General features: G+C 32.5%; 1 protein-coding gene across 1 annotated transcript in view; it reads right to left on the bottom strand.

Moving 5' to 3' along the window:
* The window catches only part of LOC140041034 (uncharacterized), a 31,919-nt gene extending 6,118 nt beyond the window's left edge, over positions 1 to 25,801 (bottom strand). The window contains exons 1-8 of the mRNA XM_072087395.1: positions 25,683 to 25,801; positions 24,829 to 24,939; positions 24,052 to 24,255; positions 11,143 to 11,328; positions 7,791 to 8,345; positions 7,341 to 7,498; positions 6,265 to 6,412; positions 622 to 755 (exon numbers count right to left, since the gene is read on the bottom strand). Coding sequence (XP_071943496.1) covers positions 622 to 755; positions 6,265 to 6,412; positions 7,341 to 7,498; positions 7,791 to 8,345; positions 11,143 to 11,328; positions 24,052 to 24,255; positions 24,829 to 24,886 — 1,443 coding nt within the window. The 5' untranslated portion in view covers positions 24,887 to 24,939; positions 25,683 to 25,801. The remainder of the gene's footprint in view (positions 1 to 621; positions 756 to 6,264; positions 6,413 to 7,340; positions 7,499 to 7,790; positions 8,346 to 11,142; positions 11,329 to 24,051; positions 24,256 to 24,828; positions 24,940 to 25,682) is intronic.
* Between the last annotated feature and the right edge of the window lie 108 nt (positions 25,802 to 25,909).

The raw sequence follows: 25,909 nt of genomic DNA, 5'->3' as shown, positions 1-25,909 counted from the left end.
TTATGGTTAATAGTGCACTGCATACTAAAGTTATATGCCCAAATATGGTTGTGATATGCCCAAATATGTGGTGATATGCCCAAATATGTGGTGATATGCCCACATATTGTGGTGATATGACATCATCATGTCTATATATGGGCACATCACACATTTTTTGTCACAGACAGGGCTTACAGTAAGTGGGCATTATTTTAAATAAATCTACTCTAGCAAAGTAGAACCACATTTAAGGGACACCTTTTGGATCCAGCAAAGTTCCCCCTTAAAAGGGTATCCCTGAATAGGGGTGTCCTACTGTAACTAGTTCAATCATAAATTAACTGAATTATCTATTTGTTAGTAGTGCTTTGCTACTTATTTCAAATTTTTAAAAATGTCTAAAAAACAATAAATCATAAAGTGATATCAGTTCTACAATACTGAAGGTGTATTCACAATAAAGACATGATAGTACAGTAATAATAGGAAACATGAACACTAGCTTCGCAACTGTTTAGATAACTATTGATCGCTAAGTGGGTAGAGCTGTGCATTAACGCAGTCAATAAATACATTTGGATGAAGGTAATCAGTAGGATAGATATATATAGATACAGAAAACAGTGAAAATAATCAAACCTGATTGTTTTCCTTCCAGGCATCTGGAAACTTGGGTCGAGTCTTATTGACCGACACTAGTAATTGCATATCCTCGTAGCTAGGTCGCTGACCAACCTCGGCTTCATAAGGTAACATGTATGGAGGCACACCAGCTAGAAAAGATACATAAAAAATAAATTCACAATATGCAATTAATGTAAGTTCATTATAGTTAGTTTGTAATGTTAATCAAAAAAATGCTAAATTACATTAATTTAATTGAAATATTGTATTATATTGGGCGATCTCTTCAGTCAAAGACTGGTCTCCCAGAAGCCCAGTTACAGTATAATCAGTGGCTGTGATGTATTAGTATGTACCGGGGTAACCCCCTACAGTTCTTGTCTCGAAAGATGTACTAGGTTCCTTAAAGTGAACATGAGCTAGATGTTACACTGGACCTACGATTTATATTCCTTATCTGAGAAGACTCGTTCTACCACCAGAACCATGGAGCGTAATATTTTACACAAATCCACCAAACGAACTAGTCTAAACCTTACACTATAAACGCATTGGAAATACGTCCCAAAGCACTGGAAATATGCCCAAGGCTATGGCAACACACAGTGACAACCCAACATATTGGCAACACACCTCAACATCTTGGCAGCATGCTCGCTCAAACATACCTCAATACATTGATAACCATAATACATTAGCAACATACATAATGTATAAAACAGAAGCGGCATTTGTTACATATTGAAATAACATAGCTTAAGTTACTAATATCAATCTAGTGCTTAGACTTGTCGTTTAAATTTCTTTTTATAGATTGTCTAGGTTTTATGTAATGTGTGGCCATCGGCCTTGTGCAGACATGCTTAACATTACACATTTTGTATATAGAAAAATGCTATGTATAATCTGGATGAATACTGACGAAGGACCACATGGGTATATGCGCCAGGGGGTGCGTCTCTCGGTGTGCAAACATCATAATGTTCTATAGAATGTCATAAATAATCTATGTCTACACTATCAAACTTTATGTGGCAAAAATGCGATGTGTCCAGGGCATGATGATGTCATATCACTACCATATTTAACCCTATTTTTGTCATAACTAGTTTGATAATGTAGACCGCTCTTTAGAAGATTGTTTTAATCATAACTTTAAATATGTTTGCTTTTATGTTCAATCATACAAAGTTCTTGCGCTTTGTCGGCCCAGCAGCCAACCTGCCTCCTATTGTTTCCCCGACATCTAGGAGAGCAAGACAGGACTTGCACTTCCTGTATAAATGTCTTACTTCTAAGTTTGATTGTGATCTTGTTTCGTTGTTTTATTTTAATGTTCCTGTTCGTAATCTTCGTAGTAAACCCTTTCTTCATGTTAAATTTTCTCGTGTCAATGTTTGTAAAAATGGTATTTTCTGTAGACTCTCGTCATTGTACAATTCTTGTATTTTAAAAAATAATTCTTTAGATATTTTTAACTGTAATTTTTCTCAATTTAAATGTATTATTAATGAAATTATTTAAATTTTCTTTTTCATTTGTATATATTTATATTGGCTCATATTTTATAGTTTAGCTTTTATTTTCAACCTGTTATTGGTGTTTTACACTGTTGGTTTGATATAAAGAATAAAAAAAATAAAATAAAATAAGTCTATAGTATGTTAAAGTTTAGTGTTTGTTAATCTGTATATATAAAGTATATAAGTTTATAACACTAACAGCATTATTTCCTAGATATTCAGAACACAAAAGGTTGGAAGTAGGCTTCCAAGTTGGCAGGAACTCTTTATGTAGGTATATAATAGATGTAGGTATATAATAGGTGTAGGAAACCGAAATACCCTGTATAAACAGGAGGTCACCTAGATTTAACCTGTGTTTTCCAGGATAGCAACAGAACACTACATTGGGCTCAGTCTATTATACTACAGTATATTTACAGTAGTATCATTGTCTTACATTTTACCATGTTTAACTACTGTATGTGCCTGTATAGCAATGGAAACACTGTATCAGGTATTCTACTGAAATCCATACAAAGCCTAAAGCTATTTCTACACTATCAAACTTTGTGACAAATGTGATGTGCCCATATATGGACATGGTGATGTCATATAAACACCATATTTGGGCATATCACTAACATATTTTGGCACATCACGCTTTTTTGTCAAACAAGTTTGATAGTGCAGACAAAGCTTAAAGCTATCAAACTTTATGTGACAAAAAATGTGATGTACCCGTATATAGACATGATGAGATGTCATAACCACCATATTTGAGCATATCACTACCATATTTGGGCACATCACGCTTTTTTGTCAAACTAGTTTGATAGTGTACACAAAGCTTAGAGCTATCAACGTTTATGTGACAAAACAATTGTATGTGCACATATATGGACATGATAATGTCATATAACCACCATATTTGAGCATATAACCACCATATTTGGCCATATAACTACCATATTTGGGCACATCACACTTTTTTTTGTCAAACTAGTTTGATAGTGTAGAGACAGAGCTTTACAGGGTTTGTTACAAGGCAATTGATGCTTTCCAATCATATTCTACATGGCCTGTTCTAAGGTGTGTACTTTTAAAATGTTATTTTAGACATCTATTGTTGTACAGTATGTCAATGTTGATGTATAACAAAAAAACAAGGGATATTTATTATTATTTTTGAGTTCAAAATACAACAGTAGGTAGCAAGACTGGATTAAATAGGAGATAAAATCTAGTTTTTAAAGCAAATTTCTAGTAATATTAATCTATAGAGTGGAAATAGCTCAAGCAGTTAAAATACTACTAGCTTATAGTTTATTATGGACATATTATTTAACCTAATTTAAATCGTTTACTTGTCCATGAAAACACTGGTACACATGGACTGTATATAAATATATATGTACTGTATATATAAACATCACAGGCACAGAACATGAATTCTAAACTGCTGTGATATACTGACATTTAATTAATTTGAAACAATAAAGATGAGGAATCTGTGAGAATGAGAAAAAGTCACCACAACCGAGATTGGACCCGGAACCCTCTACTTGATATGCAGATATTTTAACCATTAGACCACTTGGGCTTTCATGGTATTGTTCAATCGATTGGATAGCCTCTCTTTTAACACTCTCGGCGTGTATATGTATATGTATATGTACTATATATATATATTTAAACTGTTGAGGAATGTTATTGAAGAGTCCACTTGACAAAATATAAAGTATATGCAATCAGAAATACCATATGGTTTAAATGCAACTATAATAAAGGTCAAACTTGAATGATGTCTAATCTATGGATTAAATGTATTCCATTAATGTTCACAATGTATGTAAAAGAAAACCATAGTTGAAACACGATTACTATGTTTGATTATTGGACACATTCTTTTTAATGGCTGCTATACATCTAATGATAATGTTTAGCTCTGTGACAGCAGGGCATAAACACTGTTGGAGCGTTAGACAAATGCAATTTAAAGCTCTGTCTACACTATCAAACTTTGTGTGACAAAAAAATGTGATGTGCCCTTATATGGACATGATGATGTCATATCAGTACCATATTTGGGCACACTTTATTTTATCAAACTATTTTGATAGTGTAGACAGAGCTTTAGGCAGGATAAGATATTGATGTTTTATGTTGAAATCCATTCTAATGTTTCACAAATAGTTCATAATTCTGATATAACCTTTTTTTTAATCAATTATTGAAGACTAGTGTTGGTGTTGTAACCATTTTGAACACTGTCATTGGTGTTGTAACCATTTTGAACACTTTCATTGGTGTTGTAACCATTTTGAACACTGTCATTGGTGTTGTAACCATTTTGAACACTTTCATTGGTGTTGTAAGCATTTGAACATTGTCATTGGTTGTAAGCATTTTGAACACTGCCATTGCTGTTGTACTCATTTTGAACACTGTCATTGCTGTTGTACGCATTTTGAACATTGTCATTGGTGTTGTAAGCATTTGAACACAGTCACTGGTGTTGTAAGCATTTTGAACACTGGCATTGGGGTTGTAAGCATTTTGAACATTGTCATTGGTTGTAAGCATTTTGAACACTGCCATTGCTGTTGTACTCATTTTGAACACTGTCATTGCTGTTGTACGCATTTTGAACATTGTCATTGGTGTTGTAAGCATTTGAACACAGTCACTGGTGTTGTAAGCATTTTGAACACTGGCATTGGGGTTGTAAGCATTTTGAACACTGTCATTGGTGTTGTAAGCATTTTGAACACTGGCATTGGTGTTGTACGCATTTTGAACACTGTCATTGGTGTTGTACGCATTTTGAACACTGGCATTGGGGTTGTAAGCATTTTGAACATTGTCACTGGTGTTGTAAGCATTTTGAACACTGGCATTGGTGTTGTAAGCATTTTGAACACAGTCACTGGTGTTGTAAGCTTTTTGAACACTGTCATTGGTGTTGTAAGCTTTTTGAACACTGTCATTGGTGTTGTACGCATTTTGAACACTGTCATTGGGGTTGTACGCATTTTGAACACTGGCATTGGGGTTGTAAGCATTTTGAACATTTTCACTGGTGTTGTAAGCATTTTGAACACTGGCATTGGTGTTGTAAGCATTTTGAACAAAGTCACTGGTGTTGTAAGCATTTTTAACACTGTCACTGGTGTTGTAAGCATTTTGAACACTGTCACTGGTGTTGTAAGCATTTTGAATACTGGCATTGGTGTTGTAAGCATTTTGAACACAGTCATTGGTGTTGTAAGCATTTTGAACACAGTCATTGGTGTTGTAAGCATTTTGAACACTGTCATTGGTGTTTTAAGCTTTTTGAACACTATCAATGATATGTTCCTTAATGATTATCTTTTGTTTAAGGAACCTCCTCACAAAATTCAGTTTAAAATAAAAACAACTAAAACCTATTATGACCTACTTATAAAACTGCCTTGTTGTGTAAAATTAAATCACAAGATCTTTGTTGTTGCTGGAATAATGCCAACTTAATAATGCTATTTGGCTTGATCGTCTTAACAAAACCTAAAGCGTGACAAGACCAAAAGTCAAGTTTGACATTAAAATAATGAGTTGAGTTTGATATCTAGGCCTATTACATCCTCCTCATTGGCAACAGTATTAACAAATATGTTTAGCCATCAGCACATCCTGCCAAAGTATTTAATTACATATGCTGTTACAATATAATTTACAGGAAAGTTTTTGCTGATTATAGCAGCACCCAGCGACTACAGTATACCAGGGAAAAGAGAATTTCACTCTTCACTGAGTATACCAATTTAAACAATAACAAATGCTTTATGATTAAAATCAAGAGATGTTTACATTTAAAGTTAACTAATTGAACACCCATTATCATTCAAATTTAAAGTAATAATTCAACAAAAAAAGGCAGCATTTCAACAGATATGATAGTTACGTTCTTTTCGTAGTTAATTATAAAATGTGTTTTGGATTGTATTTGCACAAAGTCACAATAATATTAAAACCAATTATAATTGCACAATAATAAAAACAATACCACGTTTTGTAGGACAGAAGAGCTAGTCACACTATGTTTTTTTCACTTTTTTACTATTTTATTGCTCTCTTAATATTTAATGATCTGAATGTTTTAAAAAATAAAACTCACCGGGAAACAGATCGGAGCATCTGTTTGATATTTCCCATATGACAAGCCCTAAAGCATAAATGTCAACCTGTTTCAGTGCCGATTCACAATCGCGTAAATTGACAGCGCCCTCTAGAGCCTCTGGTGACATATAACGAACAGTGCCAACCTAATACACAGATTGTTAAAAAATAAATCAGTGAAATAAAAAAGATTTGAAAAGACCTTTTAAAATTATTTTTAAATGTCAAATATGAACAACTACTACAGTAAATCAGTATTATGAGATTTATAGAAAGTTTTTGATTGAAGGTATGATAGTTCATAAATAATGTATTGTAAATTTATTTATTAACCGTTTTTTTGTGATTACACAAACCAAAAGTGGTGTTAGTAGTCTATAAGTGCTAGCTTACCTGGATAAACCGACATTGGCCTATTTTCTCCGAGAAGAGAGCTACAACTCGAATATATACACATTTTTTGAAAAACCCCTGTCAGATAATGGTACATTCCATGAACCCTGCCCTCAAGTGGGAACATCCCAACACACCACCATAGTCAATACCAATTACCTTCTATTTAATATTTTATTAATAATATAATATTCATTCATAACAGGACCGTACCAAATTATTATTCTTCTTCACGACGAGTCATACATTTTATAAGCATTTATTTGATACCTTTGCCACACATCTGACACTTTGTATTGACAGTGTTGATTAAAAGGTTCTATATGATGTCAATAAATGCTTTACTCAGAGTGTGTAGATTCGCAGTACAATCAATACATTTTTTTTAAATGCTTAAAAACAGTCATTATCATCTTTAACCTTTTATAAGTAGAGCTGCATCCATTTTAAAGCTCTGTCTACACTATCAAACTAGTTTGACAAAACAAGTGTGATGTGTTAAAATATGGTAGTGATATGCCCAAATATGATAGTGCTATGACATCATCATGTCCATATATGGGCACATCACATTTTTATGTCACATAAACTTTGATAGTGTTGAACAGAGCTTTACTCTTACTAACTGTATACAAATACTTAATAAACCAGATATAAAATGACAGTTTGTGATGAACTTACATCAGTAAGAGAGCTGGTGTCATCATCCTCACCCACTAGCCTGGAGCCCGACACCTTCATTGCAAAGCCTAGGTCACCTATCACACATGCCCCATTAGGCCGAACAAGAATGTTACGAGAGTTAATATCACGGTGAACAATCGCAGGTTTCACTACATCTAAACACGTAGAAGTTTGAGAAAACAAATATTACTATGTGAGTAATGCAGTGGCTAAATGTAACGTAGGAGCCTTAAGTGGCCCTCCAACGGGCGTTGTTAGTTTTTCTACATATTTGAATGCATCTTGGAGCCCCCATATGCCCCGGGTTAAGTCAGAAAGCGCTCATAGCCATTATGCCAATGGAGATCTGTAACAACCAGACAGACTGCCAATGGCAAATTTACAAACAAAATTACCAAAAAATTACTTTTTATTTACATTTTATAAATTAAAAAACAAAATGCAAACCTCCATTTTTTATTTCTTGATGGATATATGCAATTCCTGCAGCAGTTGTTTGTGCAAGTCTACACATTCCAAACCAGTCAAAGACATTGTCTTTAAGGTACCCCATCAAAGATCCTCCTGATATGTATTCCACTATCAATAAGTACTCCATCCAGCCATCTTCACCTAACCTCTCGGCTGTACCGTAAAATTTCAAAACATTTGCATGATCCAGTGTACCTATGCTGTAGATCTCGCGCTCATTTAAGAAGCAGTTTCTCGACGAACCGGCAAATAGTTTTACAGCGACCTCTTGTTCGCTGAGTGTGCCGCGGTAACAGTTGCAATACCGTCCCTGACCGACTAAATTAAAAAGTTTCATTTGATCAAGATCAAACGTTGGTTCTAAATTCCCAGATTCTATCGATGGCAGCTCCGACAGACTTTCTTTGTACGCCATTAAACGGAGACGACAAATAAGGAAGATTGATACCATGACGATGCTGAGGCAGAATATTGGCAGTATTGCCATGATTATTGTCCTTTTATTGTTTGTCTTACTAGGAACAGGTGGTTCTGCAATTGAAACAAAAAAATAATAATTTAAGTATTACGAAGTGCTTTACGCCATCAAGCTAAGTAAGTCAGATTTATTTTCCTACTCTTAAGGGTCTCCTTCACACTTGTTCCGGCATGGTTCCGGTCCAGCGGCAAATCAAATCGAACATCAATATTTTGTTTTCACGATGCTCCACGTGGCTATGCGCCAATCGGTATGCACGTAGTCGCGTGGAAACAAAACATTGACGTCCAATTTGATTTAGCGGCGTCGGACCGGAACCGTGCCGGAACAGGTGTGAAAGATCAACTCATTACTGTTGTTAGAGTAAGACAAAACCTGGTATATTACTGGTTTTATTTAATTCAAAATCCAATGAAATAAACTTCATGAATCCAGTTGCTTCAAGTATTTAAGTTTTTAACTAATTTTAATTTTTACTTAGTTTTAGGTTAACTTTATGTTGTACTGATTTTTGTTACAAAAAAAAAATCTACTAACTATATAAACTATATAGTTTCAAGTTCTTGAGGATGTTTAAAATGGAAAGCACATTATATATTACATGTCATGTATTGTCAAGTGATAGTAAGTTTAATCTTAAACAGGTACTACTTAACATAGTATTAGTAAGTGGTAAAAAGAAGAACTAGTGTCCATCAATAAGACTCAGCCCAAAGAGAGTGTAAGTCTCATTTGAAGCTTGGAGAGTGGAATAAAAACATTTGTTCGTTAAAACCCTTGGAAGACAGACATGATAAACACCAATGACACTTATCTGGCAATGTACATATTAATTAATCAACACCAATTATCACATCGCTTAAGATTAGTGTTAACTTGTTTAATCATAATTATTTTATCCCATTTAAAATTCTGTAAAGAGCACTTTAGTTCATGTAAATGGTGTTTTTTAAGATCATCCCTTTGAGGCTGTCAAACTCTCTAGAGGAAATAATTTTAAATGACATTTTAGCAATCCACCTAAGCATATCCCTACTTGAAAACTGTCCAACTGAGGTAGGAATAGTAATTATTACTTATTAATAAATAATACAGTCGATTGCAACATCAATGCTGGTTAAGTTTGTTCATAGCGTGTTCTTTCTGGTTTTCTCATACTACTGTACTACAGCAACTTGCATAGAAAATCAGTAGTATTATATAGCTACAGTAATTTCTAAAGCTCTGTTTACACTATCAAACTTGTTTGACAAAAAAAGTGTGATGTCCCTAAATCATGGTAGTGATATGACGTCATCATGTCCATATATAGGCACATCACATTTTTTGTCAAATAAAGTTTGATAGTGTAGACAGAGCTTAAGGGAGGCTATGTGAAACTAAAGTTTGTCTGTCTTTATACTGTAAATACCCATAGCAAACAATAAGACTCCTATTAGAGAAATCAAATTCCTTGTAATTTACTTTTACATGCAGAAATGAGAATAGGCGAGTCTTTCAGGGAACAAAAGTAACTTTAAGGCATTACTGTTATTTTTATATTTTAGTTTAAAATGTACTATTGTACCCAGGGCCCCAAGGGAGACCAGTCTTTTTGACTGATTGGGCCACCCTGGTTAAATATTGTTAATAAATAAATAAATAACAGTTTAAGTGTAGACGATAATGAACATTACTGTATGTGTTTGTATTTTTTTTTAAACAGAAATAAAAGATATTACATTTAAAAAAGAGATGTTACATTTATACAAAGGTGAAAACCTTAAATTCTATAACACAGTGTGAATGCCTTTTTACAAGAAACCATTAACATTAGCAAAATGGTTTTTTTTTTACTGGCTTTTATAGGACGATAGAATATCTCCTCTTACATGCATTACGACTGGTCATACAGTACTTTAAGCAGTTTGTATTAGAGATTTAAATCATAAATTGATCAGTAATTGGTCGATTACATATTTCTGATTAAATTTCACATATTTTAAATATCAAACTACAGTAGATAACATTTTACAAAGATTATTATAATTTGAAATTCATGAGAATGATGACTCACTATTTCATATGGAATAAATATTTTGTAACTGGTTTTTATTTTTTCTTAATCTGACATCTGTACAAAATTCACATTCTGAAAACACATACCGGTACTAACCAGGAATACGCGATTATTAAAAAGAAATTATTGATTTATTACTCGGGGGCGGTATAGTAAGCGGGTAGTCGAGCTACTGTACAGGCACATGTTCTCTCTTTGAAAGCTGTAAAATGGAATTACACATATTAACTACTTTTTTTTTATCTTTTATATTGAATACTGAAAAGCTTTATTTGTCCGTTATCATAATAAAATAACAACAGAATTTCTTCTTAAAGATTAGCTATTATTAGTCTGATAAAAAACAGATAAATAGAAATTATAAACAAAAATTAATACACACAAATTATTGCACAAAAATCTAAAAATGTAGTTACAATTTGTAAGTTAAAATATTAATATTAATGTTACAGTGAGTATGTTGTTGGCACTTCCCTTTTGAAAAATCCTGGATCTAGCCGTGATATTCTACAATTTTTTAGTATCAACAGATTTCAGCTTATAACAAAAGAGTAGTGAAGCTGTAGCTTTGTAGTTAACATGCTTGCCTTCCAATCCCAAGGTCCGGGGTTCAATCCTGACCTAGTGCCAGGGTTGTAACTATTTCAACTCCACTCCTTAAGCCTCAAATGAGACTTGGTTTATAACCATGATAAATTATAAAATATTTTTTCCATTCAGTAATTGGCGAGTTTGTGTTCGCTGTTAGATGCGTACAGTATAAAATTAAAAAAAAGAGACAGTAGGCCTACCTGGGACACCGGGGACAAAAGGAGGATGCAGCGTAGGGACGTAGACATCAGACACATTTGCATTACACATGCTAGTGGTACAACAACAGTAATGTACAGTCTTGTTGCCCTCTTTTAGCTGTGCAGGGGCATCTACAGCCCTGCAACCTTCTTCACAGGATATTGCCCACTGTTCGTTAAAACATCCTACAAGAAAATTATTTTTAAAATGTGAAAAATAGTGATACTTTTCTACTTCTTTTCTGGACATTGGATGATTTATAAAATAAAATAATTACATATCGTTTTGTCATCGGCCACCTTGCTCTTGCCACCTAGCCTGTCCCCTAGCCACATAACCTCATGCAAAAGTCATGTGGCCATATATGGACATGATGATGTCATATCACTACCATATTTAGGCATATCACTACCATATTTAGGCATATCACTACCATTTTTAGGCAGTACAGTACATCACACTTCTTTTGTCAAACTAGTTGATAGTGTAGACAGAGCTTAAACATCTAGATTCAGGTGGGAGACAACTCCTAATTCTAATATCCCTATTTCTATCTTTTCAAGAGTTACAGTAGGTCCTGGTTCATCACTCAGCATCACCTGTCACACTCTTCACTGCCACCATTGCTCCTTGCTGTCACTTATGACAAACCAAATCTTAACAACTGACATACAGTACATTGTCCAGTTGTAGAAAATGAACATAGACCACACCTGTTAGTACAGTATTAAACTATGTCTTTAAAATTTATAAATCTGATATTATTCAAATTTGAAGAATTGGTATTTTAGACATATTTCCTTGTGGAATATTGTAAATCTAATAACTGTACCGGTATATCTTTGGGGATAATCCCACTTCTGGTCAGTCTAATCCCACCCCCTACTTTATGTCTGGTTTCACAAACAGGCAAACCAGGTATAGTCTTAGTATTGACCGTTGGCGTGGATGTAGGCCCTAGCCAATTCAGATGAGTTTTTAAAGGTACAAGAAATGCTTACCAATCATTTTTTTTCCATAAACAGGGTTTCCCCGGGTATAGTCCAGCCCCCAAAGTCGACCCAGTTTCGTATTCTAGTGGGGTTGGATTATACCAGAGGATACTGTATATGGTAAATGTGAGTAACTATTATGTGACATTAAAATTGACATTTTGACAATTGTTTTTTACAGGTGAAAAGTACCAATCTGACTAAATTGCTAAAAATAAAAATAAGAATTCAATATGCATTTAACTCAATTGCAAAAAGTACACTACACTCCACGTAAACCTGCATTAATTGTTTATTGAGAACAATGCAGTTAAGCATAAAGTGTGTTCTTATCAAAGATTATTGTATGAAATTATATGATCAATTTTTAATGTTATCCAGCAACATGCGATAGAAAAGCCAATGTTTGAGAGTTAACTTTGATGACATCAATAACCAGTAGTTTAATAAATAGTTAATCTCCCAGTGGGTTTGCTATGATTTACTGTAAGACAACGTTATGTCGCTCGCTACAATTTATGTACCATGTCTGAAAAATGTTTATTATAATTCATAATTACAACTATTAATATTATGAATAATTTCCCTCAATCTTTTCCTTTTTTTATATCTACTCTATGTTTCAAGAATAATATTTTAGAAAAATTGTTATCACTATTTTTATTCTTTTTATTATTCATTTTTATTTATTTTTTATTATGTAGGCCTCTGTATAATAATAAATACTATTTGAAGCAACCTTAAAAAAACAAAAAAATTAGCCTATTGAGCACGATTATTTAAAAAAAGAATACACTGAGTCTTGAATGAAGAATAACTATTGAAAAAAATATCAACATTTACATTGAACTCACTTAAATAGTTATACAACGATGGTAAGCGTGTCTGAAACCCCTTTTTCAAGACATTTACTCTGTTAAATGGAACATAAAATGTGGATTTATGATTTGAATCATAAAATTGAAATGAAAATAATGATGCTACTAATTAATGATGTTAATTAACCAATCAATTAGTATTTCCTGTCACCCATTGGTATTTGTTGTCTTGTGTAATTTGATCACTTGATCTTGAAAAATTGTTCCATGATGGTTTCGAAACGTCGATTTTCTTGTTTTTTGTCATTAAATTGTATTGTAAAGATGCTACTAATGTATAGTATCCTACTATAGTACATTTCTATTATACTCCTCCTTATGGTAATTATATTAGTAACATACTGTTAAGTCAATAACCTGATGTAGTACTGCGTTAACCTGATTGATATTTATCAACCAAAAACATAGTGTTGTTGGCCTTTAATACATTATACAGGGATTTGCCACAAAGCCTCAAAGAAAATTAATTTGTACTCAATAAGAAAAAAGGGTATGTCTGTTTCCTGCTATTTCTAGCAATGCACATCGCTAAAACTACAACATATTTCTCATTAAAGCTTTGTCTACGCTATCAAACTAGTTTGACAAAAAAAAAAGTGTGATGTGCCTAAATATGGTAGTGATATGCCCAAATATTGTAGTGATATGACATCATCATGTCCATATATGGGCACAACACATTTTTTTTTTCACATAAAGTTTGATAATGTAGACAGAGCTTTAAGTATGCACATTTTAATAATCAAATGTTCGTATAAAATCAATATAAAAAATTCATTTTTTCTTTCAATCTGTAATATTTACATATTTTAATCTTTTTTTATGTTCTGTACTTATAATTCCTAATAAAATACTTTAATATTTAAAGTATAGATTTTGCGTTAACTGTCCATTCTTTATAAATCAGTAATCGAGAATAATTTGTGAATTACTCTACAAAATGTCAGCATGGCGTAGAGGTATTTTAGTTCTTTTTTCAATATGTCAGATTTAGTTAATTACATCCAAGACAATGTTTCAAAAAAATGTAAGGTGCCTATATATGGACATGATGATGTCATCACTACTAGCTACCATATTTGAGCATATCACTACCATATTTGAGTGTATCACTACCATATTTGGGCACATCACACTAGTTTGATAGTGTAGACAAGGCTTAAGACAAGGAATGGAAAAATAAATTAGATACAAATAAAAAGCATGGTACATAAAAATGGATAAATTGTTTATAATATTTGAATCAACTTAACATTATAATTGATTTGTCTATTACTTTCCTAGCTTATGTTGATTGACAATCAACATACAGTACAGTAGGTATATCAGGGCCGTAGCCAGCATGAGGCAGATTTCTATTTTCACCACCCACCCAAATTCCTCAGCACAGATCATCATATTTTATATTAATATTTATATTTGCCTTGTCTGTTTTTAACATCGCTACGGGACTTGTTTACGGTAGAACACCTTGAAAAATATTAATAAAAACTTCAAGTGCCCCTCCAAGATAGTGGTATTGTCATAATACTAAATTAATATGTGGAATTTGTGTGGATTAATGGAATATTAATTAAACAAATATCTATTGCAATTTGTTATAAAATAAATTATGAATTTGTCTGTATTATCATTAATTTATATTTAAAATCAAATATATAATTAAATTTGTCCAAATATTGTATTTTATACAGAATATTGTTAAAATGTTAATTTACAATTAGATTGTTTGAAATACTGAACTAATCTAGCTTAAATACTTAGCGTACTCGCATCAATCATTCCCACAATTCTTTGGTGCTGCGGACATTTAAATCAGGTCTAATGCTCATTAGTATATCATCACTCATTTTGAATTCAATAAAAGCTGACAGTTGGGTTAAAGTGTGTTACTTTGTCGTGTTGAGTTTATTGTCAAGTAGCTTGAGGCAGTTCATTACATATTAACATATTAATGAGCTGCAAATCTACTTCCCACTCACTTCCATGTTAAACATAAAATGCTATTTTATGTTTTAATCATTTAAATATTCAGAAATACAGTTGGTTTGAATTCCTCGTGTAACATCAAAACAGTTACGCATATTTTTATTTTTCTTGAATCAAATGCTGCCTTGCTGGTTTATGTTATAATAATTTTAATATTCAGAAATATATGTGGTTTGAATTCCTTGTGTAACATCAATATATATATATGCATATTTTAATTTTTCTTGAATCAATTGAAATACTACAGAATATTGCTAAACCTCACAAACCCCACTGTTTTTTTGTTTGTCACATAAAGTTTGATGGTGTAGACAGAGCTTTAGTCATATCTAAACTAAAATATTGTGACAGAGACTTAAGCATCCTAGTTAAGCCAAGGTAGACAACTAGATTAGAATTTTCTATATTACATATGTATCCACAAATTGGATGTTGTTTTTAACTGACCGATCGAGCGTATTGAGAATTATCAGAGAGTTCACAACATGACTGGTTATTTCTAAATGACAAAGTTCATGTGAAAATATGTTAGTTTGAAAACAGGAGTTTTCACACATATTATACTAACAGCTAATACATTTAATACTTTGAGTCATTAAATTTATCTTAGATGAGGAGGATCTTAACATTAGCAATAATGCTGAATTACAATAAAACATGTCAAATAGAATTATGTTCTTAATTTTCATGTAGTTCGTTCACTTGCTTTTTCCAGAAACCACTTCTCTCTTTAAACTAAACTGCTGTTTGAGTTAACTAACTGCTGTTTGAGTGAACTAACTGCTGTTTGAGTGAACTAACTGCTGTTTGAGTTAACTAATTGCTGTTTGAGTTAACTAACTGCTGTTTGAGTTAACTAACTGCATGTTGCTATTTTCGGGTAGAAATTTCAATGATAATGTACAGTACTAAATAGACTTCATTCAGTTACAGTTATGTAGTCACAAGAGATAAAGTGGTCTGGTTTTTGAAAGAGGAAAAGGGAAAAATCTCTGTTCAAGCCACTTGGTTGTCAAAGGCCTCTGTGAAAAAGTGGTCAGGTTGAAACCTTACCAACCGTACTGGTGGCTAAGGCCTTGGTTAATCCATAACAAAATGATGTTGATTATAATTATTTACATACATGAAAATAAAAACTGAAGACCTTATCTAGGTATCGTATTATACACTGTGCAGGGGTCCCAAGTCTACCGCTACTCGCGGTAGTCTACCGCTTTTAGTACCCATCTACCGCGCTACCGCTATCTCGACGTTTTCTACCGCATTTTGATTTTTTTACCGCATTTTCAAATTTCCCCATATTTTTGGCCAAATTGATTTACGGTTACACCCAGGCTCAGCCCAGGTCAACAATAGTCAATAAATAACCAGACAAAAGTGAGGCAGGATGTTGAAACAATGTCTATTCATGCAGTCTCCGTGGTCTATTATTGTATTTTTATTTGTATGCACAGTGCCTTTGTTAAACCGTAACAATAATATTATAAACATGCACGGTAGCACGGTACTACACGCCGGACGTAGAAAAAAAAAAGAAGCGTGCAACCAACCGTGAATCAATCACGTGGTCACCGGAATACGCGATTATCAATTTTGGGAGGATCCAAGTTTTAACTAAATAAACGCTTTGATTACACAGTGGTTGAGACACGTTTTTAATAGTTATTACATTTTTAAACACCCTCATAATTAATGGACTCTACCAATGTTGATCCGCTGCAAAAAGAACAACAGATCGCACATCGCACGAGGTTGTTGAGGCGGTGTTTTATTTGGTTTTACTGTACGATCCGATAATACGAACATGTTAAAATGATTTAAAAGGCATGGATTCGCCAAGGAAGTAGGCCTAGGTTTAATAACAATACCTGTCGTAAGCTCTTTTGTTCAAACTTGTTATTTATATAGCAATAATCCACCCGTTCCGGCATACACGCTAGGTCTATTCCTCGGACCTCGATCGATGTGGATGGTGAGGAATTTCCTAGCGATAAGAAATCGGCGAAATACCTCAAAAACGGCCTACATTTTAATGTTATATCTTTAATGCCAGTGTAATTAGTATGGATAAAACAATATAAAACTCAATGTTTTTCATCTGAAATAATATGTTAACTCGCGTAATGTAGCATAAGATGGATTCGGAATAGTTATTTCTTTTTATTATAATAATTAATATTATTTTTTTTTTTGGGGTTTTAAAATGGTAGCTAGCTAGGGCCTAGTAGAAGCCCTAGGCTAGGCCTGTGCCTAAAAAAAAAAGAGTAAATTCTATTGGGCAATACTATCATGTGTTTATTGTACATTATGTAATTAAGTTAAATTATTTTATATACTGAATTTTAGTTAAAATACAGTATATATTTTTAAAATTCTTTGTACTGAGGATGTGTCCATAAAAAAAAATAAAATGTAAAAATACTGATGGATAAACCTATGTAAAAATTAAGCCAACTTATGTGTAAATATTGTATATACTGAATATTATGCAACATATTTAGTTAATTAATTAAGAGACGTAAACGACACGCGTGTGGATTTTCGATTCCCCGCGCGTTGACTTTCGACGCCCCGACAAATTGAATGTGGTTCACGACAAAATCTCCTGCGAATGGACTTTCCCAAGTTGGGACCTCTGCAGTCACTGTATGTGAAATGCGTTGTATAATGGTCAACATGAACAACTTTAAAGGGTCAATTGAACTTAATATTTAATCGTATATTCAGTAAATTTAATCAGCAAACTGATTTAATTGTTTTACTAAATAAACTTACTGTATTTACATTTATTAAGTAGCTGCTTCAACTGAATTTAACCTGACTGACACTACAACCATAGAGCAAGGTCTACTGTTATGAGGGTTATAGAGTTGTTCTAGGTGTTAATTGGAATTTGAACGTTTCGTTTCGTGTTGAGTGAGTAGCATAAGAATGTAGACGCTTGCATTCAGAGTACTGTAGCTATATTAGTCACAGATACAGTATATATAAACCTTTTCTACACTATTAAATGCGATGTGTCCATATATGGGCATGATGATGTCATACCACTACCATATTTGGGCATATCACAACAATTTTTCGTCAAACTAGTACAGTAATTTAGACAGAGAGACACTTTTGCAATGCAAAAAATGACTGCAAATTAGTTCAAAGTGTGCGGGTATATTGTACTATAACTGCTAATGTTTTCTATAATATTATCTAAACATCGATGAAATTAATTCAAAGCGACAATAATTATTCCGGAAAAAATGTGAATAAATTGAAACAAGCATACTGTACGCTAGAAGCTGCTGCAGTGCAGTTAAATTTGCTATTAATTAAGGCTGATGGGATAGATTTTACCCGGTGGACTCGGTACTGTAATTACACCAAGATCCTGAACCACTAGGAAGTATAGACATGCATACAGGATTAAGCATTAATATATACTATTCCCGCCAAACGTAATGAGCTTGTGGACAGCTCACTTATCCCATAATTTGACTTCGCCGTGCATATATTACAGTACTACTAATAATATACTTTCTTTGAATACAGATTATATGTTTATACAGTAAATTATTTTTAGAACTTTTGTAGTGTTATACTTTAGAATACAGGATTGTATTTTAAGAAAATAGAATATTGTTTTTTGAGAAAACAATGGTTATATGAATTAAGTAGATTTTCTAGAAAAGAAGGCAATTCAATTTAAGAGATGTTTTCTTATGTACCGCATACTCACAACATGCGGTACATGTTTTTGTCCTGTTTCCGGTTCCCGTGTTGTCCTGTTTTTTTTTTTCATTTTCTATGGGCTGCCTTATACAAGCTTTGCTTTTAGGAATGTTGCCCCTCTTATTTTAATAATTTTTACTGTTAATTTTTATTTTCTATGAAAGACAAGAGAAATAAATGTTACTTTGATTGATTGATTGATTGATTGAACATTGTATTGTTTGTGATACTGCAGTTCTTGCACTCACAACATGGTATTGTTTGTGATACTGCAGTTGCACTCACAACATGGTATTGTTTGTGATACTGCAGTTCTTGCACTCACAACATTGTATTGTTTGTGATACTGCAGTTCTTGCACTCACAACATTGTATTGTTTGTGATACTGCAGTTCTTGCACTCACAACATTGTATTGTTTGTGATACTGTAGTTGCATTGGTCAAGATCATAATGTAAAAAGTATGCAGTGTCAAAAAACAATAGAAACAACATCCCCTCCCCCTCCCAAATACAGATACAGAACCCTGCAAGAACCGAGGTTTCTATTTCCACGTTCAAAGTTCAAAGTTGAAATAATTAAGCGGAAAAAATGAATTCCATTGATGTATTCTCATCATTAGATACAGTAATGGAAAAGGAAGATTTTCAATCATACTGTAATTTGTATATTCTTTGGGAATTGAAATTTTTTATAGCATATTGAGATTTATTGAGAAATAGAAATTTATACAAAATATCGATTCGTTTCAGATCATGTTAAGACTTGGAATCATTTGACCTTAATTTGTGTCATGCCTGGCGCTACTTCAAATTTTTTCTAGTTTATCACAAATGATAGCAAAAACCAAGTTAGTACTTAAATTAAGCAGTTAAAGATAATGTTTCCAAACAGGAATATAGGCCCATTTAATAAGGGATATCTGTGGGTCATGGTAGAATGAGTTAGGGTTATACAAACAACATTTATTTTTCTTATTTTGAGTTATTTATTCATAATTCTGATATGACAGCTCCTCTGGCACAGTACTATATGAGGAACTAGATATAATATTAGTAATGTGTACAGTTCTTATTTTATGTTACCATTTTAAGTTATTGTAATTAATGTATGCAGTTTTTATTTCATTAACTGTTTCTAAGTAAATGTTGTTGATACAACGACGATGTACTGTACAAAATATGTACTGTACTATAATTATGAAATCTGTCAAGTGAAATGTAGTTAACACAAACATCCAGGATATTGAACGATATTAAATTACTGTACATGCATCATCTGTCTGTTTTTCCCATTTATGAATAAAACATTCAAGAAAAACATTATTCAGTTATTGTATCATTACAGTATTTGTTACAGTACTGTATATTGCTGTCCATCCTAAAGCTTTGTCTACACTATCAAACTTTATGTGACAAACAAATATTATGTGCCCATATGGACATGATGCTGTTATACTGCATCACTACCATATTTGGGCATATCACTACCATATATGGGGACATCACAATATAGTATAGACAGACTTAATGTATGACTGTATGTTAGTATCCATGAAAAAAGGTTAGAATTCTTGGCAGAAACATGAGGTCAGAATAGGGTCAGCTCCAAAACAGATAAATCATAAGGGGCACATAAAAGGTATAAAACCCAGGGTTGCAGCTTGGTATAAGCCATCATCTTCTACGAAATGCAATGGTTTTTGCATGCTAATGTAGAGTATAAATTGTCTATAAACTGTGGATATGTTTACTGCACATGTTATCTATCACAGTTGAATTATGGTCTATCAGTGATTACATAATTGTGGTTTAGCTAATGTTCTGCATTGCACTTATGTATATCAAAATGTAAACCAAATTTTATTTGCACCTTGTTGTTCAAATGACAAATAATATCATATCGTTCAAAAATACAGAAGTTTTTAAACAACTGATATATTATAAAAGCAATATCTAATAATATTCAATCAGACTCAGAGATAACTGCAATTGTTTTGCTATTAATATTATTATCTATTACGCTATTCATCTTAGATAGATATTATTTTATTCTTTATATAGTATTTTTATATTTATACTGTTCATAATGCTTTATACATAGCATATTTTCTTATATATTATCTTATCCATTGTATATTGTATGTTTTTAACTGTTATTTTAATTGCAATTTGAACTTTGGAAGGCAAATTTCATTTACTTTGTATTTGACAATAAATTTTAACTTGAACTTCAATTACGTTCGTTATTATTAACCTTACAATTGATGTTTCCTTTTTTTGAGTTTTTTGATTATATTGTTTTTAAATTTATAAGAGGGTTGACTTTATTAAACCAACAAAAATTTGAATCCTTTGGATCGTTATTTATTTGGTGTTGGAAAAACTTTTTGTTTGATGTTTTTATCCAGGTGTTTATTTTAATTTCTATATTTGTTTAAAATAAATAAAATTAATAAATAAATAAATACTAAACATAAGAATGATAGTATGAATTTACATTTATATAATTTTATGTCAATAACATTTATATAGCTATATTCGCATCATGTTTACACAATAATGATTATCATAAATTCTCTTTGTAGACATCATCATTCAATTCAATTCCCAGCAGCTGGTGCCTCATACAATGTGGTTCCAATAAACTCTGATCAGCAGTACTATAGGGGTCATGTTTAATATGTACAGTACTATAGGGCTTTCACAATTTACATAAAAATACTAACTTAAGGTTTATAGTCAGCCTATAACACTTAGCATTCAACAATGGAATATTGAATAAAAAGACTTCAAGTAGCCTGCTTGTACATGTTACATACATGTATTAAACAGTATAATGACTGTGGAAACAAACAAAATACTTTCTCTATGAAAGTGACTTACAGTAATTGTTGTACAGTCAACTCTCCCAATACCGGACACCCTTGGGCGGGCATATATTTTCCGGTTTTTCGAAAGTCCGGTTTCCTGAAAACATATTTTTAAAGTCATCACGTTGTCACCGAATGCTGCCCGGTACGGTCTCCTAGCGTAGGGAAGGCCTAGGCTAGGCTATGATTGTGTCAATCTAGTTTTAATTAAATAAATACTGATAGGCCTAGGCCTACTTTATTAATATTAAGCTACAGTAATTCAATTTACCTTTTTTAAAAGTTACATTATTTACTGTACCAATAAAACATGTTACAATAGTAAATTATTGTTTCTCAATGTGTTTTTAACGGCAAAAAGGCCTACGTACGTACGTACGGTGAACATAATTTCGGTCTGTTTATTGTTTTTCGTGAGCTAGCTAGCAGCAGCAGCATGGGTGAAGGGCTTTGATTGATGCGCATGTGCAGAGGTGTCATAATAAAATAAAAACGCCCACACCTAGACCACATGTTTTTTAAGCTCCTTTATTTTGACGTAATTTGATAGCAATGATGAAAATTGATTAGGTAAACGAGCCAAGCAATAATGACACAATAATTAATTGGTAACATTTCAAAGTTTATTAACACTAGTTAAGTCAAGTTCATTCCGTTTACGTTTTGCCATAATGATTTCCAAATTTATAATGATGCACATTTTTAGTCCCGTTTTTAGTGAAACATTTAAAGTCCTATTGCAATTGTGAATTTAACAATAATTTAAACAAAACAAAGACACAGGAATGTAAATTTAACTTTATTAAAAAACAATTCATATGCTAAAAAACAGGGAGTTGTTAACAACTCCCTGCTAAATACAATAGAGACATAGCGCTTCGATGTGAAAACCCACCGCAGTTCGATACGCAACAAAGCAATTGCCGCCTCGTGGTGGGTTAACAATGAACTGACCTGTCAATCACAGTGTAGTGCTCCATGGCAACATTATTTGATCGTACCGCGAAACGTCGCGCACTTCATGCATGGTGAGGGTATGGTTAAAAAGCTTTTGTACATTGTGAATGTAGTGAATCCGAGTCAGCGACGACGATGTTGCGTTGTTTTCGTAAATATTTGGAGTTTTTTAACCGTCAGTCCGGTTTTCAGACGCTAATTTTCGTGTTTTGTACTTCATAAATTGTCCGGATTCCGGAATTGGGTATTCCGGTGTTCATAATAAATTACAGTACATTTAGAATAGGGACAAATTGGGCCCTCCAAAAAAGTCCGGTTTTTCGTGAATTCCGGTTTTGGGAGAGTCCGGTATTGGGAGAGTTGACTGTATATATAAAAATGTGAATCTATTTTCATTTTTTTGTTTTCAGGGGCAGATCCAGCATTATAAATATTTCATAAATTATAAAAACGATCCGTTGGGTTGCAGAAAACTAAAAATAGTAATTATTTTATTTTAAAACGACATGGCTGTTAAATTTTAGGGGTGAGAGGGAGCTAAAGCCTGGTTATCCCCTGCCGAAGTCCGTTTTTTTTTAGTGGCACGCCTAATTGGCAACATAAGCTGTTGGCTTCATTTGCCACTCCTTGGTGTAATTCTTTCTTGTATGCATGTTTGTACAAATGACATTTATGTGTTTGCCGAAATTAATAGATTAATAAAAAAACAATAAAAATGATGGCGCTTTAGCATGGCTAGTGAATTTACTAACGATCTGCTAAAAATAAAAACAAAATAAAACTAATTAAAACATCATATCATGATGCTTTACATTATGTTGTACGTTAATTTTGAAACTAGTCAATCTCTCCATGTTTTAGTTCTAGTTTCAATGAACTTTCTATTAAACTAATATTACTGATTGATAGGTTGTGTTGATTGACTATCTTCTTTGAAAGTGGGTGGGGTCATCGGTCAATTTCTTGTTTGTACTGTGAGGAAATAACTGGATGAATAAATTACCATTTTCTTTTTTAAATGTTAAATAATATTCTTAAAATAAAGGTTAAGTTGGAGAGCAAAGTTCAATTAAACATTTAGGACATTATGTTTAATAAATTGATTATGAGTAGCATTTTTTTTCACTATAGTATAACCACAGTTATGAGTGCATATACCATAGAAATCATGTTTCATGAGTGGACGCAGAAAACCTGACTAAATGGTAACATTAATATTTTCTTTTTTTGGCTGTTGATTGTTCAGCACTTAGAGGCATTCTGCACGACATTAAATTGGACATTTAATTATTTTATTAAAATGTTTTAAAGATGCATTGTCCACCAAAAACTTGAAAATTAAGATTAATAAAATCAAACTTTAAATAGGTCATTTTGCAGTTTTAATATATTTATTACATGACATTAAAATGGCATATTCTACAAAAAAAATTGAAAAAAAAACATTTTTTTGTGGACAATATATCTTTTAAGAAAAAAGTAGCATGTTCTTATTACCTTGAAACATCATTTCAATTTGCACAACGCCATCTATAGTTTCATTATGCCACACCGCAGCGCAAGTCTCCTCTTCATTGGTGCATATCACTGTCTTATTGTCAGCTTGTATCAGCCCAGTATCCATATCGTCTATCTCAATATAATCGGCGTGATTCTTGTAAAATGTGCAATATTTCTCTGCTGCTGATGTTTCTATATTTGCTGTTAATGAAATATTGTTTATTTTAGAAATCTAGAATTTAATTTTATGTTGTAAGTTTCCATTTATTATAGAAATTCTCATAAAAATATCTGGTAACAATCAGACAACATCAATAAAAAAAGATAACTTTCTAAACTATGAAGTTTGTTGATGAAATAATATTTATTTTAGAAATTTAGATTTTATTACGTAACTATATACTAAGTTTCGATATTATTTATTATAGAAATTCAACAAAAACAATAAAACATTGATAACAATGAGAAAAAAATCAGGAAAACTCTTTACAGTATAAAGTTTGTTTATAAAGTTTATCCTATTGTAGTTTTACAAGAAGGAATTATGATAAGGACTGTGTGTGGATTTATTATTTCTTTGTAGTTAATTTTACAGAATTTTTACTCTATAAATCAAATTTTGTATCATTTTGAAAAAAGCTTTCCTTTCTGGTTACAAATGAAATATTGAAAGAATCTTTTCCTCTTCACACATTGATAGACACTGATATATTGGCGTGTTTTTTTGTACATTCTGAGTATGTGCATTTAGTATGTTTTTAAGGTGGTCTTTACCCATAATAATTGGCAATAGAATCCACATCAGAAGATGCAATTTTATTTGACCTGCCATGTTGTATAAATCCCACTGATTGTCTTTCAAGTTATCGCTTCTTTCTCAGATTTCTAAAAGTAATAACAATTGGCATAATTAGAGATAGTGAAGAATGGTACAAAGTACAAAATGACATTATATAATTATTAGTAAACAGCCAACAAGTTAAATATATTCAATTCGTGAGGAAAGGGCAGTTTATCCAGGTACCGTAAGCAGGCACGAAATAGACTCATCTTTATTCACTGGTTCCAGACATCTTTCTAATTATCACTGTCATGCACACTTAAAATGTAATCATTTTCGAACAAAAAACTATAAAATTATGATACAATTTCAACATTTGATCATCGCAAGCATGCATCCCATGAACAATTAGTTAAATTCAAAATGGTAGCATAAAATGGCAATGACCATGTTAAAATAAAGTACTTTGAAAAAAAATTATTTTTAAAAAACGCCCTCATACCCATCCTCCTGTCAGTGAAGTGTTTGTATTTTTTTGCCGAAAAAATGGATTTACAAACATTTGTATTGTCAGATAAGCTCATACTTAAACTAAATCAAATTAATTGAATCCCATCAATATGACATGTTCTAATATTAATACTATTTACGTTAGCCCTCGGCCCGTAAGTGACCAATTTGCTAGGCTCACAGCAGCAAACCTAAGTCACTCGCTCTATTCAGTCTTAGATCTTCTAACAAAAACATATCTAGGCCTCAGACTCAGTGGTGGAGGCACCACACAAAAATACAATACAGAATACCTTCATAATTATTTGTTTATATCATAGATGCTATTACAACTCACCTCATTATATAAACCTATTATATTCAATGTATCCCGTACATTAATTTGCCAGCCACTATTCGAATAAAAATCAAAATATACCATTAACAAAACTCACTGAGTACGTACTCAATAGTTGAGCTAGGCCAGACGAGCATACTGAAATTAAAGGTGCCAGACAGCCACACACTACCGTTTGCTTGCGCGGATCTCTTTTAATTATTAACACATATTCACAATAAATATCG

Source organism: Antedon mediterranea, chromosome 2 (genome assembly GCF_964355755.1).
Source record: "Antedon mediterranea chromosome 2, ecAntMedi1.1, whole genome shotgun sequence".
Lineage (NCBI taxonomy): Eukaryota > Metazoa > Echinodermata > Crinoidea > Comatulida > Antedonidae > Antedon > Antedon mediterranea.
This window is presented reverse-complemented; position numbering and strand designations above follow the sequence as displayed.